At 38.4% G+C, this 22131-nt stretch overlaps 2 protein-coding genes across 2 annotated transcripts in view; one reads left to right on the top strand and one right to left on the bottom strand.

Moving 5' to 3' along the window:
- Positions 1-21657, bottom strand: part of LOC104966593 (dynein heavy chain 7, axonemal-like) — a 29960-nt gene extending 8303 nt beyond the window's left edge. The window contains exons 1-12 of the mRNA XM_010795780.1: positions 21437-21657; positions 21192-21338; positions 20443-20622; positions 19422-19562; positions 18178-18545; positions 17010-17196; positions 7713-7906; positions 4944-5142; positions 4251-4391; positions 2600-2812; positions 1463-1572; positions 537-705 (exon numbers count right to left, since the gene is read on the bottom strand). Coding sequence (XP_010794082.1) covers positions 537-705; positions 1463-1572; positions 2600-2812; positions 4251-4391; positions 4944-5142; positions 7713-7906; positions 17010-17196; positions 18178-18545; positions 19422-19562; positions 20443-20622; positions 21192-21338; positions 21437-21655 — 2268 coding nt within the window. The 5' untranslated portion in view covers positions 21656-21657. The remainder of the gene's footprint in view (positions 1-536; positions 706-1462; positions 1573-2599; positions 2813-4250; positions 4392-4943; positions 5143-7712; positions 7907-17009; positions 17197-18177; positions 18546-19421; positions 19563-20442; positions 20623-21191; positions 21339-21436) is intronic.
- A 9-nt stretch (positions 21658-21666) lies between these two features.
- LOC104966592 (dynein heavy chain 7, axonemal-like) overlaps positions 21667-22131 on the top strand; it is a 15646-nt gene continuing 15181 nt past the window's right edge. The window contains exon 1 of the mRNA XM_010795779.1: positions 21667-21672. Within this exon, the coding sequence (XP_010794081.1) occupies positions 21667-21672 (6 nt within the window). The remainder of the gene's footprint in view (positions 21673-22131) is intronic.

Genomic DNA, 22131 nt, shown 5'->3' with positions numbered 1-22131 from the left:
TATCTCTCAGAGGGGCGTGGGGAGGGGGTCCTTATTTTCATCTAAAGTAGACAGAGAATCAGCACTTTGGAAACAGGGCTGAAACAGAGGGGATTATGGGATGCTACAATGATCTGTTTGGTATTTAGAGCAAAACACTTCAGAGACATCTTTTGTATATATCTGACATCTGTAATATATTGATGGAAAACAGTATAATAGGGGACCTTTAAATTCCGTAGCAAACTTAACTATTTCAAGCCAAGCCGAGAAACGAGTGCCTTTTTTTGTTTCAATAAACATTTCATAATGTGCAACTCTAATCCAGGAGAAAATCAGTTTCCCTTGAAACATAATTGAGAATGTAGTTTGGTTGTATGCAAACATAACCTTATTGTTTACAGGGTTGGTTGAAGGTGGAAGTATCTGTATCTGTTCTGGCATAATTAAATCTGAAAAACGAGGGCAAGAGCTTCTAGGAATATATTATGACTCAATATTATAAGTAATGTAAAACAATAAATATGTACTGTAATGTAAAAGGAAACTGTACTCACCTTGAAGAACTTTCCCAAAGCAATGTAGTCCAGTCCGTCGGAGCAGTTGAAGACCACACATTGCTTAGCCACAGCTTTGGCCAAATCTTTGGTCGTCTCTGTTTTTCCTGTGCCAGCCGGGCCCTCGGGGGCCCCTCCCAAATGGAGACTTAGGGCCCCAAACAAAGTGCTGTGGTAGGGGGAACAGACAGGAGAAAGCTTGTAAAACACCTTAAGCGCTTTCAGTGATAAATGAAACAAGATATTCCTCATCAAATGATAATGTGTATTTTTTTGTATCCATAGACACGTCAAAATAACTTGCTGACAAACCACTTGGTAAATGTTAATGTTACTTCAGACTACCAAAATCAAATGTTTCTATGTAATGTCATTGTTTGCGCTTAATACAGTTACATTTATGGATGAACTGATGATTATGTAAAGGATTTGGAAACTTATGCCATTTGACATAATGTTTGTTGCCATTTGACATAATTTTTTTTTTTGAAAAAAAACATTTTAAACAACTAAATTGTAATATTAATCTAAAGTGCAATTTCCTAATAATTTTTGGAGACTGTGTCAGCCAAGTTCTAGCAGTGATCTTTAAAAAAAATGCAAACTGCCCTAGAGGCTAGCTGAAGAACATTTTGCACAAAGAAACATGTTTGATCAATTTAAATGAACTCCCAGAAGCTCAGCAAGAAAAACTAAATATTGTCACTGAAACTGATAAGAAATGGACAAGAAAATGAATTTAGAATCCAAATAGGGCTAAGAAGAGACAGAATGACAAGTGTTTGATTTATAATGTAGGGATATCCGGCATGTAAGTATTTCCAACCTGGGGTTTGTAGAGTCATCAGACAGTGTTTGATCTGCAAACACCTACGCGTTATAAAAAAAAAGGAAGCCAGTGATCTGTTGATGGGAAGTTTCTTTACCGGTAGCAGCGGTCAGTAAGGGGGGTGATGACCAGGCGTGGAGTGTTCCCCAGGTATTCATAACCATAAGGCAAACCGGCATTGATCATCTTAGTCTGAAGTTGGTTCTCCTGCAAGGGGTGTGACACAGAGTTTACAAGGAGTAATACAGTAGTATGTATTATTAGTTTTAATAGAGTGGTGCAAGAATGAGTCATACTTTTAGAAATGAGTTAGCAATTTAGCAAGTCATTGGTTTTTGGAATTAGTTTTTGGTTAGATGCCTGAAGTAAGGTCTGTGGTTGACACAAGCTTACAATATTTTGTTCTGCGAGATAAAATATGTCAGTAAAATACCCACCCTGAAAGGTTTAGGTGTCTTAAAACTGCAGTGGGTAACTACTTAAAGGAGCCCTATTGTGCTCATTTTCAGGTTCATATTTGAATTATGTTCCTCTACTGCGACATGTTTCCATGCTTTAATGTACAAAAAGGTCTTCATTTCTCTCATACTGCCTGTGCTGCAGCACCTCTTTTCACCGACTGTCTGAAACCAGAGCCCAGTCTGCTCTGATTGGTTGGCTAGCCGGCTCTGTTGTGATTGGGCAACCTTTTAGAGAAGTCCCGACCCTCAGCCTATCAAGTACAATGTTTTGGAGCACTATTACATTACATTGCATTTAGCTGACGCTTTTATCCAAAGCGACTTACAATAAGTACATTCGACCAGGAAGATACAACCTTGAAGAAAACAGAATCATATAAGTACATCAGGTTTCATAGAGCCAAACATTTCAAGTGCTACTCAACTGGCTTTAGATAAGCCAGTCCTTTATTAGTATATACTGTAAGTGCTCTGTTAGCACTAGCCAATAGAAGCGCGAGTGTTACAGTGATGTCAATATGTTACGGAACTTTGATGTAGTTTCCTACAGCCTAAAGTTTGCGTTTGACTTGTGACGATTGCATTTGCGCTTGAACTATTATAAAGTGATGTTAACATGTAAGTATGATAAGTGTGTGTTTGCCACAGACCTTGTTTCTGCTATATTCCCAAATACAAAAAGCCGAGGGAATCCTAGAAATGTAAACTTCCAGGTGGGCCTACGACAAAACGTCATCCCTGCACCACTCTTTAATGATTCCTCCTTTACATACCACCCAATAGTAGCGCAGTTGGCTAAGCCACTCAAAGTCATTCTCGTCTTTTATTCCCTTTTTCACAAGTGTAGCGAGCACATCCCGGCCGTGCACGTCCAGCACGACGAGGGCTCCGAGGGTCACCCGGTTCTGCTTGGATAGCTTTCCGCGAACGAGTGAGACGATGTCGTCAATCTGTTTGTTGTTCTGCTCCAGGTAGGCATCTAAGGCCTGAGGAGGGGGGGGAGAGGCGTGATTAAATGGAAGGCAGAGCATGATGGAGAGGAAGCTATCAAGACTCCATCTATAAACTGAAGGTCACGAGTTTGATCCACTGCTATGTCTATCACTGTCAAGATGTTCATGAGGACAACACCACCCTTTTCCTTCTTTTGTAAGTGCATTGCTGGCAGGGTATAATCTTGTGTCTTGGAGGATATCATAAGACAAAGATATCCTGTTACAACTGTATAATACAGCCGCTCACTGCAGACCTCTGCTGGTTACGTTTACTAAATAAGACGTGGCAGCTGATGAGACACAGGCGCTCTTATTTGATCCAACATTTTTAAAAGAGTTTGAAATCCTCATTCAGATCACCTGTTTCAATATCTATCTCAGTCTGCATGTTTAACGTTGAGCCACAAGGTTATAATTACCGTAAATAAGACATTTATTGAAAGGTCATTTCTCATGTATCACTTTGTTGACTTCATCTTGAGAACAAGTGATGGGTCAAATACTGTAAGTGCTTTCACTCAAATACTGTATTTGAGTGCAGTTTTGAGGAACTTGAGGGTTTCCTCTCAATGATATGATATTTCTACACCACAGAGGGAAATATTCTTCTTTTAATTCCACTCCGCAAGTCTTTACGTTAGTACCTTTAGAGATTTAGATTCTTATACAAAATACTAATCAATTGATACATGATTTAATACATATTAAACTAGCCAGAAATATGTAGACGTGATGCAAATGTGCTCCACCTTTACCAGTTGCAATATTAAATGAATAATGCATCAATAATTATAATGCAGTAAGTAAGAAATATTATATTTCTGAAATTGATCCTGCATAATGAATAATGTTTTTTTTGGTAATACCTGTGTGCTTTTATTTGAGTTACAACATGAATGCATGCTTTATACATTTCTACTGTGTAGTATCTTCCACACTGTAAATGTTTTGTTTAGGCAGTTTCTCGTGCTCTGACATACTTTACAGTATGTAGCCATGGTTACAACAACTTTGATACAGACATGTGACTTCCAAGCATTCGGTAGATTATGCCTTTCAGATACTACAGTAGTGGTTGCCTTGGTTACACCTTTGATCCAGGCATCATGGAACTTCAGAGCATTGTAAATGTAGGGAAACATGCTGCTCTGCTTCCTTTCTAACAGAGTTAAGCATGTGGGATAGATCTGTCTGTTAAACAAAATGTGTTTCCGTTGGACGATAACAACTTTTTTTCTCATGATAGGAACGACTCTAAATTACATTTTTTAATAGTACAGGTCAAGGACGGGCACTTTTTCAATCCAGATAGTTACAATAGTCTTTCCGTTCTTTCGGTATTGCGTCAAAAACAGCATTAACAGTTAGAATGAAAGATCTTAGGCATTGTATCTTAAGTACCACACAATGGAAAAGAAAAGTTGATCACCTTTGGTCCTGAATGAATGGCTAAATTAATATCCTTGGTCCAGTAGACCTGTGAGACGCAGAGCACGGTCTGGCCCGGCCACGCACGCACCCAGTTGATCCTCAAATCTTTGGGGTACGCCTCGATAGCCTCCCCAACTACCTACAACGACCACAAGAGGGACAGAGGCTTTCACTAGATTTGAGGGATTATGTGGGGAGAAGTCTTGGAAGCAGAGACTCAAGCTCCTTCCAAATTAGTATCTCGCCTGCATGAATTTAGTTTCTCAATAAATCTTAGGCCGTCAAGAAGAATCAAGAAAATTGCATCACAGAATATATGTCATGGTTCTGAAAATAGGCCAATCAGTATTAGCTAAATAGCATCCCAACATTGATGCATCATAATGTTATTTTAACTGACTGACTGAACAGCTGACTAAATGCTGTGATGGCTTATTCCCTTCACTTTTGGATCTTTATTTGGAGCAAATTGTATGAAGGAAATGTATATTTGATAGAAAAATAACTAAAATCTAATATTTTTTTGATTAAATACAATATATATATAAATAAACTATATATGTCTGGCCCTTGATGTGTTTTTTTTGTGTGGCAGTTTGACACAGCAGCTCTTGTGAATATAAATCTCATTTGAATACCACCATATGTTTTTGTATTTAAGTTAAGCGGACACCAAAAATGACAAACACACCTTGTGCAGGGAGGCCATCATGCCATTCTCCAGTTCCAGGAGCCACTTCTCCACCTGGCCCCTGGTTTTGGAGGTGGAGATGACGTCCAGCAGCTCTACCGTTTCCCCCTCACTGCTCTTCATGTGGGTGATGTCCAGCGCTTTGGTGAACACCACGCTAGCAATACCTTCAAAGCACTTCTTCAGATGAGGCTGCACTCTGGAGGAGAGGAAGGCAAGAACATCTAATTACTTCCATATTGTGTTATATCCAAGTTATATTTTACAGTGGCCCTCGGCATTTAGAGATTGTATGCACTTTCACATTTCACAATTACGACGCCATATTAGGACCACTGAAGGTAAAATACAGGGCAGGGGAGAGGTAACATTTTGTGATTTTACCAGATTAAGCTTGTAAATTTGTCATATTATTGGAGCATTTCCTTTTCTGTTTCTAATATATTTATGAGTTTTTTCTCCGAAATCTAAAATATTATTCTCAGCGATATCCATGATTGTTTCTTCCAAATGTAACAACTTTAATCTTGTATTTCTTTAGTTGTTCCCTATATTAGCTCTCTAACCTGGCTCTGTAACTCTGTAATGTTTTTTATCTGTGACACACACAATGGAAACACTGATCTTCTCAATTTAAACGAATGCAGCTTTTTTCTCCGGCCGCATAATTGCCCAAGCTTTATTCACTTCATATTGCTATAGGCAACCCCTAGAGTGAAGATGGTTTATTAGCCTACGTTTAAACTCAGTGTGCACGCAGTCTTTTGGCAGATAATGACTGTAACATTTAGAACACGAAAGACTAATGATGCACCAAGTCTGAACACCCTCCTGTGAAATTGAAAAAATGAAAGACTGCTGACATGAAGCAAGAGAAGAACTGTGTGTAGAAGAAACCGTTATCCCTGTCTCCCTTTTTTTTTAAATTAATTGTTATAAGACAATTGCTTTTTAGTGTTGCTGCTGCTCCACCTGAACACCAGCTGCTGAAAGGTCAAACTAAGCCATGCTTAATGAGATAACTAGAGCAAGTGCAAATTCATGCTCATATGTTGATGATTGCCCTCGCTGTATTTCATCCCTAAATAGCACAAAACAGTGGTAAAAGAAAAGAAAGAGGCTCGCAAGTGGACCTTGAGTCAAGCTACTGTTTTAAAGGTCACTAATTAATTTGAACAGTTATTTTTAGTGTTGAGTTATTCTTTAAAAGGTCATGGAAGCACTTGGGGGGGTTGCCCACTCTCATTTTTCTCTCACACTTCCTAGAACATTTAAGGAATACATTTATTAGAATATGTCGGGGGAACTGTGATACCATGCAGCTGCGCCCCAAAAAACTTCTGCCAGACTTTTATTGTTCTTTACTTTCACAGCATGTCCTGCGACTTTTGTCGCTGCACAAAACTATTCTTGTCTTTAGAATCAAGATTGACAGGTTTTATTGTCATATGTATGGTGGCAAACAAAGGAAAATCCGTAACAACATCCCAAAACACGTGGATAAGGAGAAACGCACTGCAGTTTCAAAAACGGTGCAAATATAAAAACACAAATGGGCCAAAACAAATGCAAATTACAAAAAATCTTAACCAACTTGAATACACATGCGCAGAATGAAAGTCTGCGAGAGTGACAGTTGGCCAACTTTATAATCCCTGAACGTGAATAAATGCACCAGTTCCGACTGTGTGCAACACTTTTTATTGTCCCCCTTTCCATTCTGTTTTGTGCTTCTTGCAGCGTTTTCTTTTTTTAGCGTTTTGTGTTTGCAGTGTTTTGTTTACGCAGCACTTTTAGTAAATGCTGCACATGTTTCTACATTTGCATGCGTTTTAGCACATTTGTGTTTTCTTATTTTTATCAATTTTGAAAGTGTAGTGTTTTGGCCGTTGTAATGTGTTTGCCCCTCTCGGCCACCTTATTTATGCATAAAATCGACAGTGTAGTTATTGGCAATGAAAATCTTAAGTCCCAGGCCCCGAAAGAGGGCAACATATGATATATTTAAGACATAAAGAAATAAGGAAATAAAATAGTGATACAATGGTGCAAGTAAATGCAGGAATAAGTAAACATGTCCAAAGTAATATAACTGCACCTTCTTATTAGAATAGTCCTTCTTATTGTTACTAACTAATCTTGAATGTCACACAGTAAACAAAGTCTTTTTTAAACTTGCTTCATATCTATATGTTTCTCTTTCTTGTTCTCGCTGTGGGCGAAAACGTTCTGGAAAAATTGAAACAATTATTTAAAAGCTCAAGCAATAATACTTTGGCCTTTGGCACCTTCTATCCCTGAAATACCATTGACCATTAACTCAAATTTGCAAGAAATTATAACTTGAACTTTCCCAACAATACACTTCCAACGCCCCCACAGCGGCATTCAAATCCCCTCTCTGCAGAGGAGGTCACAACTGTGTGCATCTGTAATGATGTGATGACAATTCCCAGATGTGAGAATAAAGGGAAAGTAGAGTTCAAATGAAAAGAGAAAAGAAGATAGTAAAAAGGAAGATGATATTTTGTCAGGAATCAAATATATTATTAACCAAATGCCCTTGGTCAAAAAGACAAGGGTGGGTTATCAGCAGGACTTTGGGGGCTGAGTATGAGTTGTAGTTAGCTGAATATTGTAAGCCCCAACATCAATCTCCGTAATACTTTTTTAGGTAATGTCAAATGCTGAATATCTAATTTGAGTCTTTTTTGTGTGCCACTAATGCTCTAATATTGTTAATGTTGTGTGCTAGTTTTAGCCATTTACCTTGTGGGGTCTTTGGTCTCTGAGAGGATTTCCAGCAGCTCCTCATTAGACAGGAAGAAGAACCGTGGAAAATAGAGACGCTTCTTCTCCAGGTAGCTGTTGAGGCCTTTCAGGATCATATCCAGAAGCTCGTTGGACTTTTTGAGCTTCTCTAGCATCTTGTCGATGGCGATTACTGCCAAGACATGCATGTCCTAACACAGAGAAGTGAGAATAGAGTACATTTTACATTTTGGTTTAAGTTATTTTAATTCATTTCAAAATAGTACGTTGTTTTTGTGGTCAACTACCAACATCATCACAACTCGTGGTTAGGATCAGCATCAGGAATTAAGCAGGACAAAGCGAAAATCTCAGAATGCTCCTAAGGTGCAAAAATACCACAAAGGTTTCATTAGTAAATTAATTAATTAATAATACATTCATAATAAAAAGGTATATTATAAAGAAAATACATGAAGAAAAAAGAAAAAAAAGGGGAAAAAAAGCAACTTTGGAAGTGCCATCCAATTGTTGCAAACCTTTTTTGCATTTTCCACAATTAATTCAACTTCGTATTTTTTTCTTTTATATATGTATCTGTTCTATTTCCTTGCTTTTTATTGATACTTACTTTACTTTGTAAAGCACTTTGTTGTTTGTAAAAAGCGCCTTATGAATAAATCAAGTTCAATTGAGCTTTCTCTAATGGGTCACTGAAGCCTGGATGTGAAAAAGCAGCAATTTTCTCGCATTATCTCCTCTGACAGGTACATCTCGACTTTTGCACCAGGAGTAGCACCCTCTCTGCAAAGTGGCCGACGTGATGCATAAAAGCATTTGACCTTTTGGATCTACAAGCTTTGCCTTGAAATGAAATACTAAAACACTGCAATATCTTTCTTTAGCTAACAGGCTCCATGCTCCACAGTGAGGCCCCCTTGAAACAAAGCACTCTTCAAAAATCTATGAAGAAACAGTAATACATATTTTACCTGAGGCATGTCTCACAACTCAAAAATATTTCAGCTATGATATAATTGTATCTTTACTAAAACTCAATATTCTTTGGCACCAACCGGAAGAATCTAAATATAAAGCCTAATCTACAAGGTCAGACAGTGAATGGCAGAACCTACTCAAAAGGAACATTTTAGAATTAAAGCGCATATAATCTTCTCAATGTAATAAAATAAAATGCAGAAATGAGCAAAATTCTGAGCTAGTGTAGCCCAACTTAATGCAATAATACAAAAATGATTTACATAACCACTCATTTAAATAATCATGGTGTGTTTTTTAAGACATTCCGTACCAAATAAGGAGTCTGTAGAATTTCGATAACATTTTGACATATTGTGCTCATTTTCAGGTTCATATCAGTATGTAGTGTCTCTACTGTGACATGTCTCCATGCTTTAATGTTCAGAAAGCTCTTTATTTTTCTCATACTGCCTGTGCTGCAGCACCTCTTTTCACCCTCTGTCTGAAACCAGAGCCCAGTCTGCTCTGATTGGTTAGCAGGCCGGCTCTGTTGTGAGTAGTCAACCTCCTAAAGATTTCTCGCCAATTAGCATATCACCTACAGCGTAGCGCGAGTGAGTGAGTGTTACATAGTGATGTCACTATGAAACGGAAGTAAACAAAGGAGTCCAATGGAGGCGTTTCAGGCAGAGCGGGTTGTGTGGCAGGAAAACTTCCTCAAAAGTGATAAAAAAACAGCTCTGCTTCTCCTGGTGAGAAATATAAAATAATCTTTGTTTTGTTGCTCTAGTTTTTAAATGATCACTAACCCAGTCCGTCTATAAACATCTTATTATAGAACATTTCACCCTGCAAAAATAACACTAACCCTTTGCACAATGCAACACTTGACAACATAGCTTTTTCAAAAAGGAACAATATGCTGTGAGGGGAAACAGCTGGTTTTGATTAGCTAACTCTCATGTTTGTTTGATGCGATCGATTTGCCTTGAGCCGTTTCTTTTTACATCAGACTTTTCACCTCTCCTGGCAACATGCAACATGTAATGTCAAAACAGAACCATTTCAAAATCAATAGGAAGTCTTCAAAAGTTCATGTACAGCTGAAAGACAACAATAGATGACATTACAGTTATGGTGTATCGTGGCAATGCAACTCAATGTGAATAGGAAAGAATGAGAATGTTGGGCGTTTGAGAAATAGAAAATAATTGTACAGAATGAAAAGTAAATTCTCTCTGGGAAAGCAGCAAAGAAGAGGAAGCTGAGTATAGCATTGCTTTGACTTGGCACAGTTTCTGGTTTGCATTAAATATAAAGGTCACTGTCCATTAAAAGGAGGCTCAGCCACTGAAATACTTTGAATGAAGTGCTGTTTTGAAACTACAACCACAGAGAGCATCTAGAATGAGAAAATAATTATTTTTGATCCCTCATGATTTGCTATTGATTTCTTATGATGAGTGAAAGCAGCGGCTGCTGACTCATGCCAAAGCCACTTTTCCTCCCCCTGGGCTTAGCATGTAATAAATAAAAGTAATAAACAAATGCCATGAATGAGAGATGAAAAACATTTAGATCAGGTTTTTCTTTTTTTCTTTAAGGGAATAGTCTGTGGAAAATACTCAAGCTACGGTAAGCAACTGACTTTAAAGGCTAAATCGCAGACATTGTGTTTCATTGAGGCATCTGATTGAGTGTGATTCCAGCTCTTTATAGATTTCATCAGGACAATGTTATAACTTTTTTTTGAGTGAGCCAGCCAGAAGCTATTTATGAGCACATGAAGGGATAACAATGCGCTAATGTCTGTATTGTGCCTGATAGTGTGTGTTTTATACACCAAACAGATGGCTTCAATGGGGGACAGCAACTGTTTATAGCTGATATGGCAGCTCTGCAATCTGTGTGGGGGAAATACATTATCGAAAGAAAACATTTGTCTTTGTTGGAATCTAAAACACACACACAAACACACAAATGGTGCATGGACTGCATTTATATAATGCTTTTCCATTCTTTGTGACCACTTGAAGTGCTTTAACATAAGTCAGCATTCACACATTCATACAGAGGTAGAGGCTGCCAGAGAAGGCGCCCCTGCTCAAAGAGGCCAACACTCACCCACCGTTACACACCTTTGGCCATCAGGAGCAATGTTGGGTTCAGTATCTTGCCCAAGGACACTTGGACATGTTGAATGCATTGGCTGGGGATCGAACCAACAACCTCCTGATTTGAGGTGGAACATCTACCCAGTGTTGTAAGAAGTACTCTGATCCTTAAGTAAAAGTAGAAATGCTATGTTCTTCAGATGCTCCATTATAAGAAAAAGTCCTGTGTTTAAAATGTTACCTGAGTAGAATTACAGAAGAATTATTAGCTAAATGAACTGAAAGGTCCCCTATCATACTCTTTATCAACAATAAATTAAAGGTCTCAGATATATAAAAAAACATGTCTCTCAAGTGTTTTGCTTGATCACAGTGGCCTAATCAGGTTTTGAAATAGATGGATCAGGACAAAAAGAGAGAGAATCTTTTTCCTGAAACCTTCCGAATCTCTGTACACAGGGGGACACTTATTTATGTATGAAATACATGAAAAAGTGGATTTTGCATAATAGGGGACCTTTAAAGTATTTTTTTTTTAAAGTACTCTATATGCAACCAATACATGTAAGAGAAGTTTAATGTTGTAGTCCATCAATGTGGAGCGAATACTTATTTTAAAAGGCCCTATTATGCTTTTTAGGGTTTTCCCTTTGCTGTAGAGGGCTATATTGCTGTTTGTGCATGTAAATGCTCTGCAAAGGCTAACATCCCTGCTAACTGTCCCTCCAGAGGGAGTTTCTCTTCTTCACACTCCCAATCAGAGCAGACTGGGCTCTGGTTTCAGAAAGAGGGTGAAAAGAGGTGCTGCAACACAGGCAGTATGACAAAAATAAAGAGCTTTCTGAACATTAAAGCATGGAGACATGTTGCAGTAGAGACACTAAATACTAATGTGAACCTTAATTAGCATAATAGGTCCTCTTTAACATTTGTGTTTTAAAAAAAGTAACTATACAACAATATAAGTGTTAAATAAATGTAGTGCACTGAAAAGTACCATATTTGCCTCTGAAATGTAGTATAAAAAAGCATAAAATGAATACCCAAGTACCTAGTATAGTATAGTACGTAAGTACAGTACAGTACTTGAAGGAGCCCAGTTACATTCTATCACTTCAACCACATCGGAGCCACAGCTGCCTCTAACATACACACTTGACATCAAATATAACCCTGTATGTTCAACGCACATTCTGCAGAGCTTTATATCTGCATGGGCATGAGTAGTATGCTATTCTTTTGCTGACTACTATTGTCTTATTATTTCTGGCTCTATTAGTAAACAATATGTCAATCCTCTTCTGCATGAGCTCAGATGGTCAACTGTGTCTCGCTGCCTCAGCTCATTAGAGGGGTCAAAGATTTGAGGTGCAACACATTTTAAAGAAAGGGTTCATAGACATACGTCTTTTTCTGCAATGCATGCAGTAATACAGAAGATACATGATATATTGAAGAAGGCAGCAAATCAAAAAGAAAACTAAAAAGAAAGTTGTAAGGTGCTGCTGGAGGATCAGTGGAACTTGAGCAGCTCCCTGTGGTTGATCTGATATTAACAGGTGAATTGTGGGTAGGAGAGCCTCTCTGTTGCTGCCCGCCTTTTTGCTCACTCCTTTCTTTGGTATATACTATAAGAGTTGAGATGATTCCAATTTCATGCACTGCTGATCAATGCCATGGACGAGATGAAGGGATGTGTTCTTTGTCAAGATTGTGATGCAGTGTACGCCTATGCCTGGGGTTAGTTGTTCCCATAGCTGGCCTACATGGTGTGGGGAGTGAGACTGATCAGCTTCGAACATGGCAAGGAACTGGGGTTGCATGAAAAGATCAAAGTGTAAATCAGTGGTTCACAACATTTTTCCTCAAGGGACTCCTTTTATATCATTAAGTCAACTGACTGGTGACATGGTTCATGTACTTTTTGTAATGTATTTATTGTATAACATAAACAAAACAGATTAATTCTACAATCAACCAAAACAGTGAAAGCAATAACTGCAGGAATGTGGTGTTTAACAAGCGACTAGAGTTATTTCAACGCAGAGTATTTCCTGTGAATATTTCATCAGGGATTAGTTTTCTTCACGGACCCCTGTGAAGCTTTGGTGACCCCCAGTGAGGGCTTGAGACTAAATGATGAAAACTAGTAGAGCAACTGATTAGCTTTCTTTCATTCAATATTAATATGAATATGAACCTGCAGTATTGAACACTTCCCATTATTAGCTGAAAACATTTCAAAGAAAGCTCAAACTAAAAAGCCATCAGCCATCTTTCTAGTTTGTGAACTCGGTATACATTCCCTGCAAAAATTGCATTGCCTTCCCAGGGTCAAAACAAAACATGTAAAGCTACTTTTAGCTTCTATTCAAGGTCCAACTTTCTGAATATCTGAAGTCTGCCCTAAGTTATCTTAAATCAAGTCATTCGCGCTTCAATCCTCTTCACTTTTGCTTTTCCAGAAGTGATCTAACTATATTTTATTATTATACAGGGTATATGCCGGAATCCTGAAGTCAAATGTAATATCTTTTAAGACCTTTTTTAAGACTCTTTCCATACATTTTAAGACCTCATCGCCACTTGGAGTTTTAACCGGTTACATTGGCGACACACTTTACCTCACATTTACTATATACAGTATTGATTGTCCTTCCTCCTTATCTTCCAACCATTTGGACGAAAACTTGCATTTCCCCATAACGATGTTGTTTCACAACCGGCGTAAACGGACCTTCGCGCTATCAAGCAATGAGCGTGCGATGTCCTGTTCAGATGACGTCAAATCCAACGGGATGCCATAAATAAACTACCGGTACACAGAATCACACTACACACCTACGCAATGATTACATTCAGGCAGACTGTAGAATACAACCTCTTTGGACAATTTATATACTTATTGAAAACAAGCTACAACATGCAATACCTTGGAAAATGCTGTTTATTACTTTTTAATACTTTTTAATAGCCTTAATTTTCTCTAAATTGATTTATCAACTTTTAATACTTTTTAAGACCCCGCGGACACCCTGTTATACTTCTGCACGTACACAGCATCCTCTGTATTTACATTGTTTAATTACCTTCTTTCACTTATCAATTATATATTTTTCGTTGTATTTGTTTTATTTATTTATTTGTATTGTGTGTAAATGCTTATGTTAAGCAATTGGTATTCCCTCTGTTTCTAAACATATAAAAAGATTCATTGATGATTTGTTTTCTATAGATACATGAAATCAACTCAAGTCAAGTTAGGCTTGAAAAAATAAAAAAACCTCTCATGTTTTTCACAATGATTTATAGTTGCCAGGCAATGTTCAAAGTATCTCTAACAAATGTCCACACTACCAGATAATATATATTTGTGTATGAATTAAAACTTTGGAGACTTTAAATAGACAAAAACGTTAACTTCTTCCCCAGCCATAGGAGTTTCTAATGTGAAGAACACGTCAGAGCCCTTGCACACTGCTTTAACTTTTCTTTTGATCAGTGTTCTGAAACAGTGAGCTGTACCGAAGCTGCCTGCATATTACTGTGTATGAATGTTTGATAATCTTCTGTGCTTTAAAACAACATAATTACCTTACGAAGAAACACAATGTCAACATCAAATGGCGTACCTTATTTCTGATTAAATTCACACAGCAGCTAACAATATAAAAAACGTCCTGATTGTCTGAACATATTAAGGTAGTTGAGCAGCTAATTGAAGCCAGTATTTAAAATAATATTTCCTTCTTATTACTTTGACTAAACGTAATGATTATTACACACACAGTAGAGTGGTGCAGTGATAACCATGGTTGTAGGCCAACCTGTAAGTTAGCATTGCGGGGGCTCCATAGACCAAAAGCAATGGGATTTGTGATATAGGCAGATTTATGATGCGTACATCTTTTGTTCAGCAGGATAACACCCATATATATACACTTATTTTATAATAGTTGAAGAGTAAATGCAATGCAAGTAAAACGCTTACGTAATGCTTTAAACCAACTTGCCTACATCATGGTCACATGACTTAACTAAATCTCTGCAAAGCTAAAGGTAGCTAATATTTCCTGTGATGACGTGTAGTATTCTTTCTTTAGTCACTTACAGTGACAGTAGCTACTGCCATTTTTAAAACACATAAACGCTACAGACATTCAACAGCAGGGCATACTGATGTATTTTACATCATAAAACAAAACGTGGAAATCTTGAAAGCTTGGGTTAACCACAGATCCTATTTCAGACGTTTAAAGAGAAACAAATTCAAAATCATTGACTTCGAGACGATGAACGCAAAATTGCGTACTCATTTCTGCACCCCTCTATAATCCCTTTTCAGTTCATTTGTAGGTTTTTACTTGTTATTCTATCTTTACGTTAGTCTTGAGAAGTGAAATGAAGTCTCTGCATACGTGTAGTTTCACAGAGTTAACTTGATACACTTAATTGATTACAAGTAATGGGGCCGATTTCTTGAAGCTGGATAAGCAGAAATGCAAGTGATGAAAGTACTGTAACAACATTTGTGCCAACATGCTTTATAACAGTGTGCGCACAACTCACAGTAGATTGGACAGTATGCGTGCACATCTGAGTGTGTAGGCTTCCTACTCCTTGGTGACCTCGTTTTCTTTGTGGCTCAGGCTGGCCCTGCCCCTTCCAGACAAAATCCATAATTTCTATTTGATGGTGCAGTCAGGCTGGGCCTTCTGGAGGACACTGCCTGAAATTGATGCGTCTCATTTCAGGTCTACTGAGGATGCCAATTACCCTTTTGGAGACTCTTTGAGGATGCTGGTGCAACACTCCCTTGTTTCTGTGCAGTCGTTCCACAACTATCTCAGTCTGAACAGTCCTTTTCGCTTCTAACGTATATTTCTGTGCCTGTTTTTTCCTCTGCATATACAGTACTTCATACCCTCTGCTGTCACACTCAGGGTCGGGCGTATTTGAGTGTTTATGTTTGTTTTTCCCCACAGGCTCAGGTTTTAAAGTCATAAAGGATAGTTTTAAGTTGAATTTGGTGTAATTATAGTGGACAACCTTAAATTGTAATGGTTTCACTGCCTGTGTACTTCATACTTTAAATTGGACCTGTATTTGGAGACTGATGAAAAAGGGATTCCTTTTCAGTTTATCTTATTTGCTGCCTCTAAACATTAAAACAAGTTTCCAGCTGATTAGGATACTACACTTTTTAGTCAGGCTTGCAGAATGTCACTACCTTCAATGATTGGTTCTTTTTTTGTTATCATTCCGGTTGAAAGAAAATTATTAAAATAGAGCAACCATTCTGTAGGAAACACCATCGAACGGTTGACTGTGTTACTGTTTAACCAAGATTGAATTGGCTGGCATTATTATTTTCCTTTTGATTTCTTAGGAGGCATGTCACTGTGCGATCCTCTAACAATCCATTATGTTACTGTAAAACAATAGAAATGTTGAAAATTGTGATGGTTAGATGCTTTATTCTGTCAAAATGTTATATTTGTATTTGGGTTTGATGTGTTGAAGGGACAACAACTTACTTATTGTGCAACCTTGTGTTGTGTTATGACATTGTGTACTGTGTGTTTATTTAAAGAGGGTATTTATCTCCATCATGGATGACAATGTTAGGGACTATTACCAGCTAAGACACATTTCATTTGATGTATCATATATATATATATATATATGTTATTTGTTATTTCTATGATTTAACTTGCACTACTTATTTTCAATTATTCTTTACCACTGAATTGTTTTACACATGTTTAATTAGCAAATTTGGAGGGACTCTTAGCTGCAACATTTCCATTACTAATAACTGCTGATTGCTGTGCATACGATAATAAAATAACTTGAAGGTAGATAACTTACAAGAGACAGTGTTGCAGACAAATCCTAGACATTACTTTTTCTCTGACCATAAAGTTATAGTCAAATAACATTTCCTTGGTAAAGGGCAGTTGTATTCTCAACTATTGGCAAATCAATTGAACTTCCTGTTGCATTCAGCAAGGTCAGCCAATAGGAGAGGGTACGCTTTTTTTCAACAGCAGATGTAGAAGGAGAGTTGTTGTTCCTCTATAACGGTGTTTAGATGACGAATATCAGTATAGCTGTTTATGGTCATGTATCTTCCTGATCAATACCCCATCAAGCTCCAATAATACAATCTTAGGGAAACAAACCTAAACGTAAAATAATATGTAAACAAGCAACTTACCAGGGAAACCAGTTTGATGGTTTCCCTCCAGGTTTTGTCCACAGCTGTGAAGCGGCGTCCCTCCTCAGGCATCTGAGTCATGATGTCAGGGGAGCTGAAGATGGGCTCCAGGTAGAGCCAGGTGGACTGCACCTTCAACCAGTCGTCCATGATCTCCTGGAGGAGCAGAAGTTTGGCCTCCCATTCCCTACAGGAGGAGAAAAGAGCTTGGAAGTGGGTATATACAACTTTAATAAAGGCACTTTCAATTCTGATGTATGTCATATTCTTACTTTGTTGTTAAGTATCTAAACTTTGCCACTTTTATGTTTGAATTTATTTGATATAGTTTTCAAGTTGATTTATGTTTGCGCCTATTTTACAAACCTAATTCCTCTCAATAACTCAATCAAGCTGTGTTTATGTATGCACCATTTTAAACCAAAGCAAATGTGTAAACTGATTCTGAATCTGCTTATAATTAATATAACTTAATATATTTTTTGTAGAGGAACAATAAGCCTAGAACAAACCAGTAAAAATGACTTAAAGGTAAAAGGGGTTTTGGTAATCCTGAATGTGTATTTATATTATCTGTAGTAAGTAGACTCTGTATAAAAGGCTGTTGCGATCAGTTCATTTGGCACCAGGATAGGATTATTGGTCCACACCAGAGTTTGATGCTAACACACAAGGCTAGATAATTACAATATAAAGCTCTCATGGGATTAAAAGAACAACTTTCAAATGCTGCTTTAGCATTCTGCCAAAGATGGCACAATATGGGGTTTAAAGGCTTCAGGGAAGCCTGTGTCAAACTGTGCCAGGCAGCAACACTGCAATCATATCAGAAACGACAGAGGCTGGGGAATGTTCATCATTTGCTGAACAGAGAGGCAAATAGAAAACTGAGTAGTAATTAATTAATTATACAATATGCTAATATGAAACGGTTGTTTTCCAAGTTTCACAAAGGTTAAATTAAGTACAAGTCCGCAACAGACAATTTGCTTTTTTAGTTTAAGATAGAGGTATCATTTTAAGGTGTATTTCACCAAAAGCAGCAATAGCACCCAACACAAGAGGAGATACTGTAATGAAAACATCATTAACCAGCCGGGCCATGTGTACTAACTTCATAACGTTAATGAATTGCTTCTTCAGGCAAAACAATTCCTACAAAACTCACCGTATCTCCACCTCGAAGGGCTTGATGAAGGGCGAGCCCCTCATGGTTTGTGTCTTCACGATGTGATCGTCCAACAGCATCTGCACCTCGTCCACGGATGACAGGATGGAGGTGCCCGTCTCTCTGTAGGCCAGTAGGATGAACTCCATTTCGCCCCACTCCATGGCCATTTTCTCCATGGCCTTCTCCAGAGAGTACTCCTTGCCTGCTGCCTCGCTGATGCCCTCAAAGCTGCCCAGGTGCTGTTCCAGGTGCATGGAGAGGAACTGATCCACGCAAGCCTCCTCGTCAGCTGGCTTCAGGGAGATTCCGGACACCTCTGCCATGGCATTCCAGTGGCGCTCACGCAGGCCTGGGTTACACAGCACCTATGACCAAGAAGGAGTACAAAATGTATACTATACTGTATGTATATACGCCTACTAGCCTAGCTCAGGCAGTAGGCACTTTTGGGGGGAACTGGAGGGCACCGGTTCAAGTCCCGATTGGACTAAGTAAAAAGTGTGAACTGGTAGCTGGAAAGGTGTCAGTTCACCTTCTTGGCACTGCCGAGAGGTCCTCAAGCAAGGCACCCAACTGCTCGGGACAGCTAACCATTACAGCCCCCCTTGCTCAGACACCGCTCCATTACATTTGTAAGTCCTGTTTGTGCATTATTGCAATAATGGCATTACTTTACAAGCTGACATTTTTATCCAAAGCTCCTCACCTACAATTCAATACCGTAAACAAATGAAGCATCGAAACACCCTTTTTTATGATACATTGGCAGTTCTAGACCAATTTTTTCTGGATGGGGGTTATTTCATGAAAGGGGCACAATAAGTGCTACAATGTTAGGTGAGTATAAAGTCAAAGTGCACAAAATAAACCATAAAAAACATGATTGGTATTCACGTCAGTCACCTAAATATGTGATGAGGCATTATTGTTTGTGCAACACTGTCACAAGTGGTATTATCAAACTCTTTTTTGGGATGGGGGTCACAGTGGGGTCTGTGCTTAGTGTTACAGATGCACTGGCCCCTGCTGCCCCTCCCCATCCATTTTATGAGAGCCCTGACCCTCTGAAATGTAGATGCTTGTTTTCCCCTGTGATGTCAAATCGGATAACAACAGTGTAAATTGAATTTAAAAGTAAGTCTTCTTCTTCTACTAATAACTGTATGCTTGTCGTAAACTAGTGTAGAGACATTTATTAGTTTCACCTCTATAGCTATAGACTTGTTCCGTTGGGGTCTTACCTGCACCAAAGGAATGTTTTCTTTGAAGTCCTCCACCTTGGTCTTCATACTGGTGGCTATGCTCAGGGCACTGGGAACATCACTGAAGCCTTTCTCCAGTTTGTACAGAGTGCGCCAGTAGTTACCAACATCCCCTTCTACCTGCAAGGGTGGAGTTTGCATTACAATGAGTCCAGCAAGACAAATTATGAATTAATAATTGTCAACCAAAATGGTATAATAAAACAGTGTTAAACCAAAAACAAAATGCCTACTTTATAACTACAAACACCTGCAGTGTATGGCAGCTCACTGGCCTCATTGCAACTGAGTCATAGTTCATCTTATTAGTATCAACTGCGGCGTGCACACTGCAATTGCACTATCCTCATATTTAATCCATTATAGACTTTTAGCAAATGTATTGAGGAGGATTTATTTATTATATTATTTTACTTTATAAAATCCTATGTATGTGTGTCTTTTCATATGGCCTTGTGTTTCTTTTATTTCTTAATGCTTGTTTATTTCTTAAATAATGATGTGTGAATTGCCTTGTTGTTGCAAGCTGCTAAACAAAAGAAAGCCTTGCTTTGCCAGGCGGCTGCTATAAAAGGAGAGCCAATAAGAGCTGTCTTGCTTTAACACATCAGGACAGACAGAAACAGAGGTGTCAATCAAACAGCAGGGAGCAGGATGCTGGTGCAGTTGAGTGTGTGTGCAAATATTATTCACAGGTACACATCTCTGTCTCAATGTTATATATGATAGCACATTTTACATTCATTCTATGTAGGCGTAGCAAGAAACAAAAAAAAATTGGTATGCTATATGACTGAAATTTGGGATTTTAGCTTTTGCAGAACATTAACATGGACAAAAACCTAAAACACACTACAAGAAAGAGAAAACCCCCAAAAGCATAAAAGGTGCTTTCACAATGGCATTTTAAGCATCACTGATGCTGTCCTGAATATAAAAGGTGTCCCTGCTCATTGTTAAATTGTTGAAGGTCAAATATACATCCTGAACTTTCTGGTACCTTGTCTGGGTTCACACCCGAGAGTGGTCCATGGAGCCACTGATCATACTGGTTTAGGAAATCAGTGCCTGTCTCATAGAGGCGCAGAAAGGGTGTGAGCTTGTCGTGGATCTTCTTACGCTGTGGGTACTGGGAAATAGTCCAGCCATAGGCGTCCTCCTCCATGTTGAATTCATTTATCTTTGGAGAGGAGCAGAAATAGAAGCATGGATAAAAACATAAATGGATAAATAGAGCTCTTTCAAGTCGTGACAAAGATATTTGGAAGATCCAATGCTGCCCTCTACAGGTTAAACAAGCAGAAACCATCATCGATCAATTAATCCTCTCTACAATTAATATATATCTTTTAATCAGAAACATGTCTAGTCAATAAAAAACCCCTTTTATAAGAATGGCTTTTATTTATTTGTATTTATGTTTCATTACTTTCTGCTTGTTTTACTCTGTGTTTTATAGTCTGGTTATTTGCTGGTTGTTGCATTATCTGTATGTATTAAATATTTGTATTTGTTATATGAAAGCATTTGGTAACTCTGTTTGAAACGTGCGACAGAAACAAAGTTATATTAACATTTTATTGTTATAATATAATTTGTGACGAGTTTATACTGGCATGGAGCAATGCTTCAAAAGTCGATTACCCCCCCCCCCGTTCACAATTCACGTGTCGGGGGGTCGCCAGTCTCTGGCACAGTTATTTCGGGGGTCGCGGGCTGAAAAGTTTGGGAACCTCTGTTCTAGTGTACCTTTTCCAGGGCTGACTCCAGTTTAGCATTGAGGGCCTGGGCTTTCTTCAAATACTTGTTGAGATCCGTCAGATCACTGAGGGTGGCGAACTCCTCCACCTGTACGCTGTAGCTCTCCAGTTCTTCCCGAAAGCACTGGCGGCACATCTGAATGCACATACAGAAAACGTCCGCTAGGAATTATTCCAAAATGCTAAAGAAATACAACAGATTAATATTTAGATAGATATAGTAGAGAATCAGACCTCAAGGCCACTCTGATATTGCGCTGTCTTTTCAGCGAGGATCTGCCGGTGTTCCCTAATGATGGATGGCATACGCTGAAGCCACTGGATGGTCTGTGTGTTGAGCTCCATGTCCGATGGTGAGAGGGTGATAAAGTCCATGAGGAAACACAGCTGTGTGTTGGAGTCGGTCAACCTTTGCTCTAACAGAGGCAGCTCTGCAGTCTGCACTTTATACATATAGGCCTGGGATGGGGGTACAGGAAAATAATAAAACACAGATCTAGTACGACAGAATCAGGTTTAAACATATAAGGAATTTGCGTTGGTGGATAATGGTGTAAAAATAAACACAATTAAAGGAATTAAGTTGTAAAAAGGAGAAAATATAGATATACATATTGTAAAAACTATTATATTATACCAAAAACAACTTTATTATAACAAAATAAAAAGCAGTTTACAAGAAATATTAATACACAAAAAACATGATAAACACTGAGCAGTTATAAAGGGGCCATTTTATGCTCATTTTCAAGTTCATACTTGTATTTTGTGCCTCTACTGTGACATGTCTCCATGCTTTAATGTTCAAAAGGCTCTTTATTTTTCTCATACTGCCTGTGCTGCAGCACCTCTTCTCACCCTCTGTCTGAAACCAGAGCCCAGTCTGCTCTGATTGGTTAGCTGGCCGGCTCTGTTGTAGTCAACAGCAT

This window comes from Notothenia coriiceps, unplaced genomic scaffold (assembly GCF_000735185.1).
Source record: "Notothenia coriiceps isolate Sejong01 unplaced genomic scaffold, NC01 NC01_scaffold00037246, whole genome shotgun sequence".
Lineage (NCBI taxonomy): Eukaryota > Metazoa > Chordata > Actinopteri > Perciformes > Nototheniidae > Notothenia > Notothenia coriiceps.
Note: the sequence above shows the minus strand (reverse complement) of the source record. Positions and strands in the feature narration are given on the sequence as shown.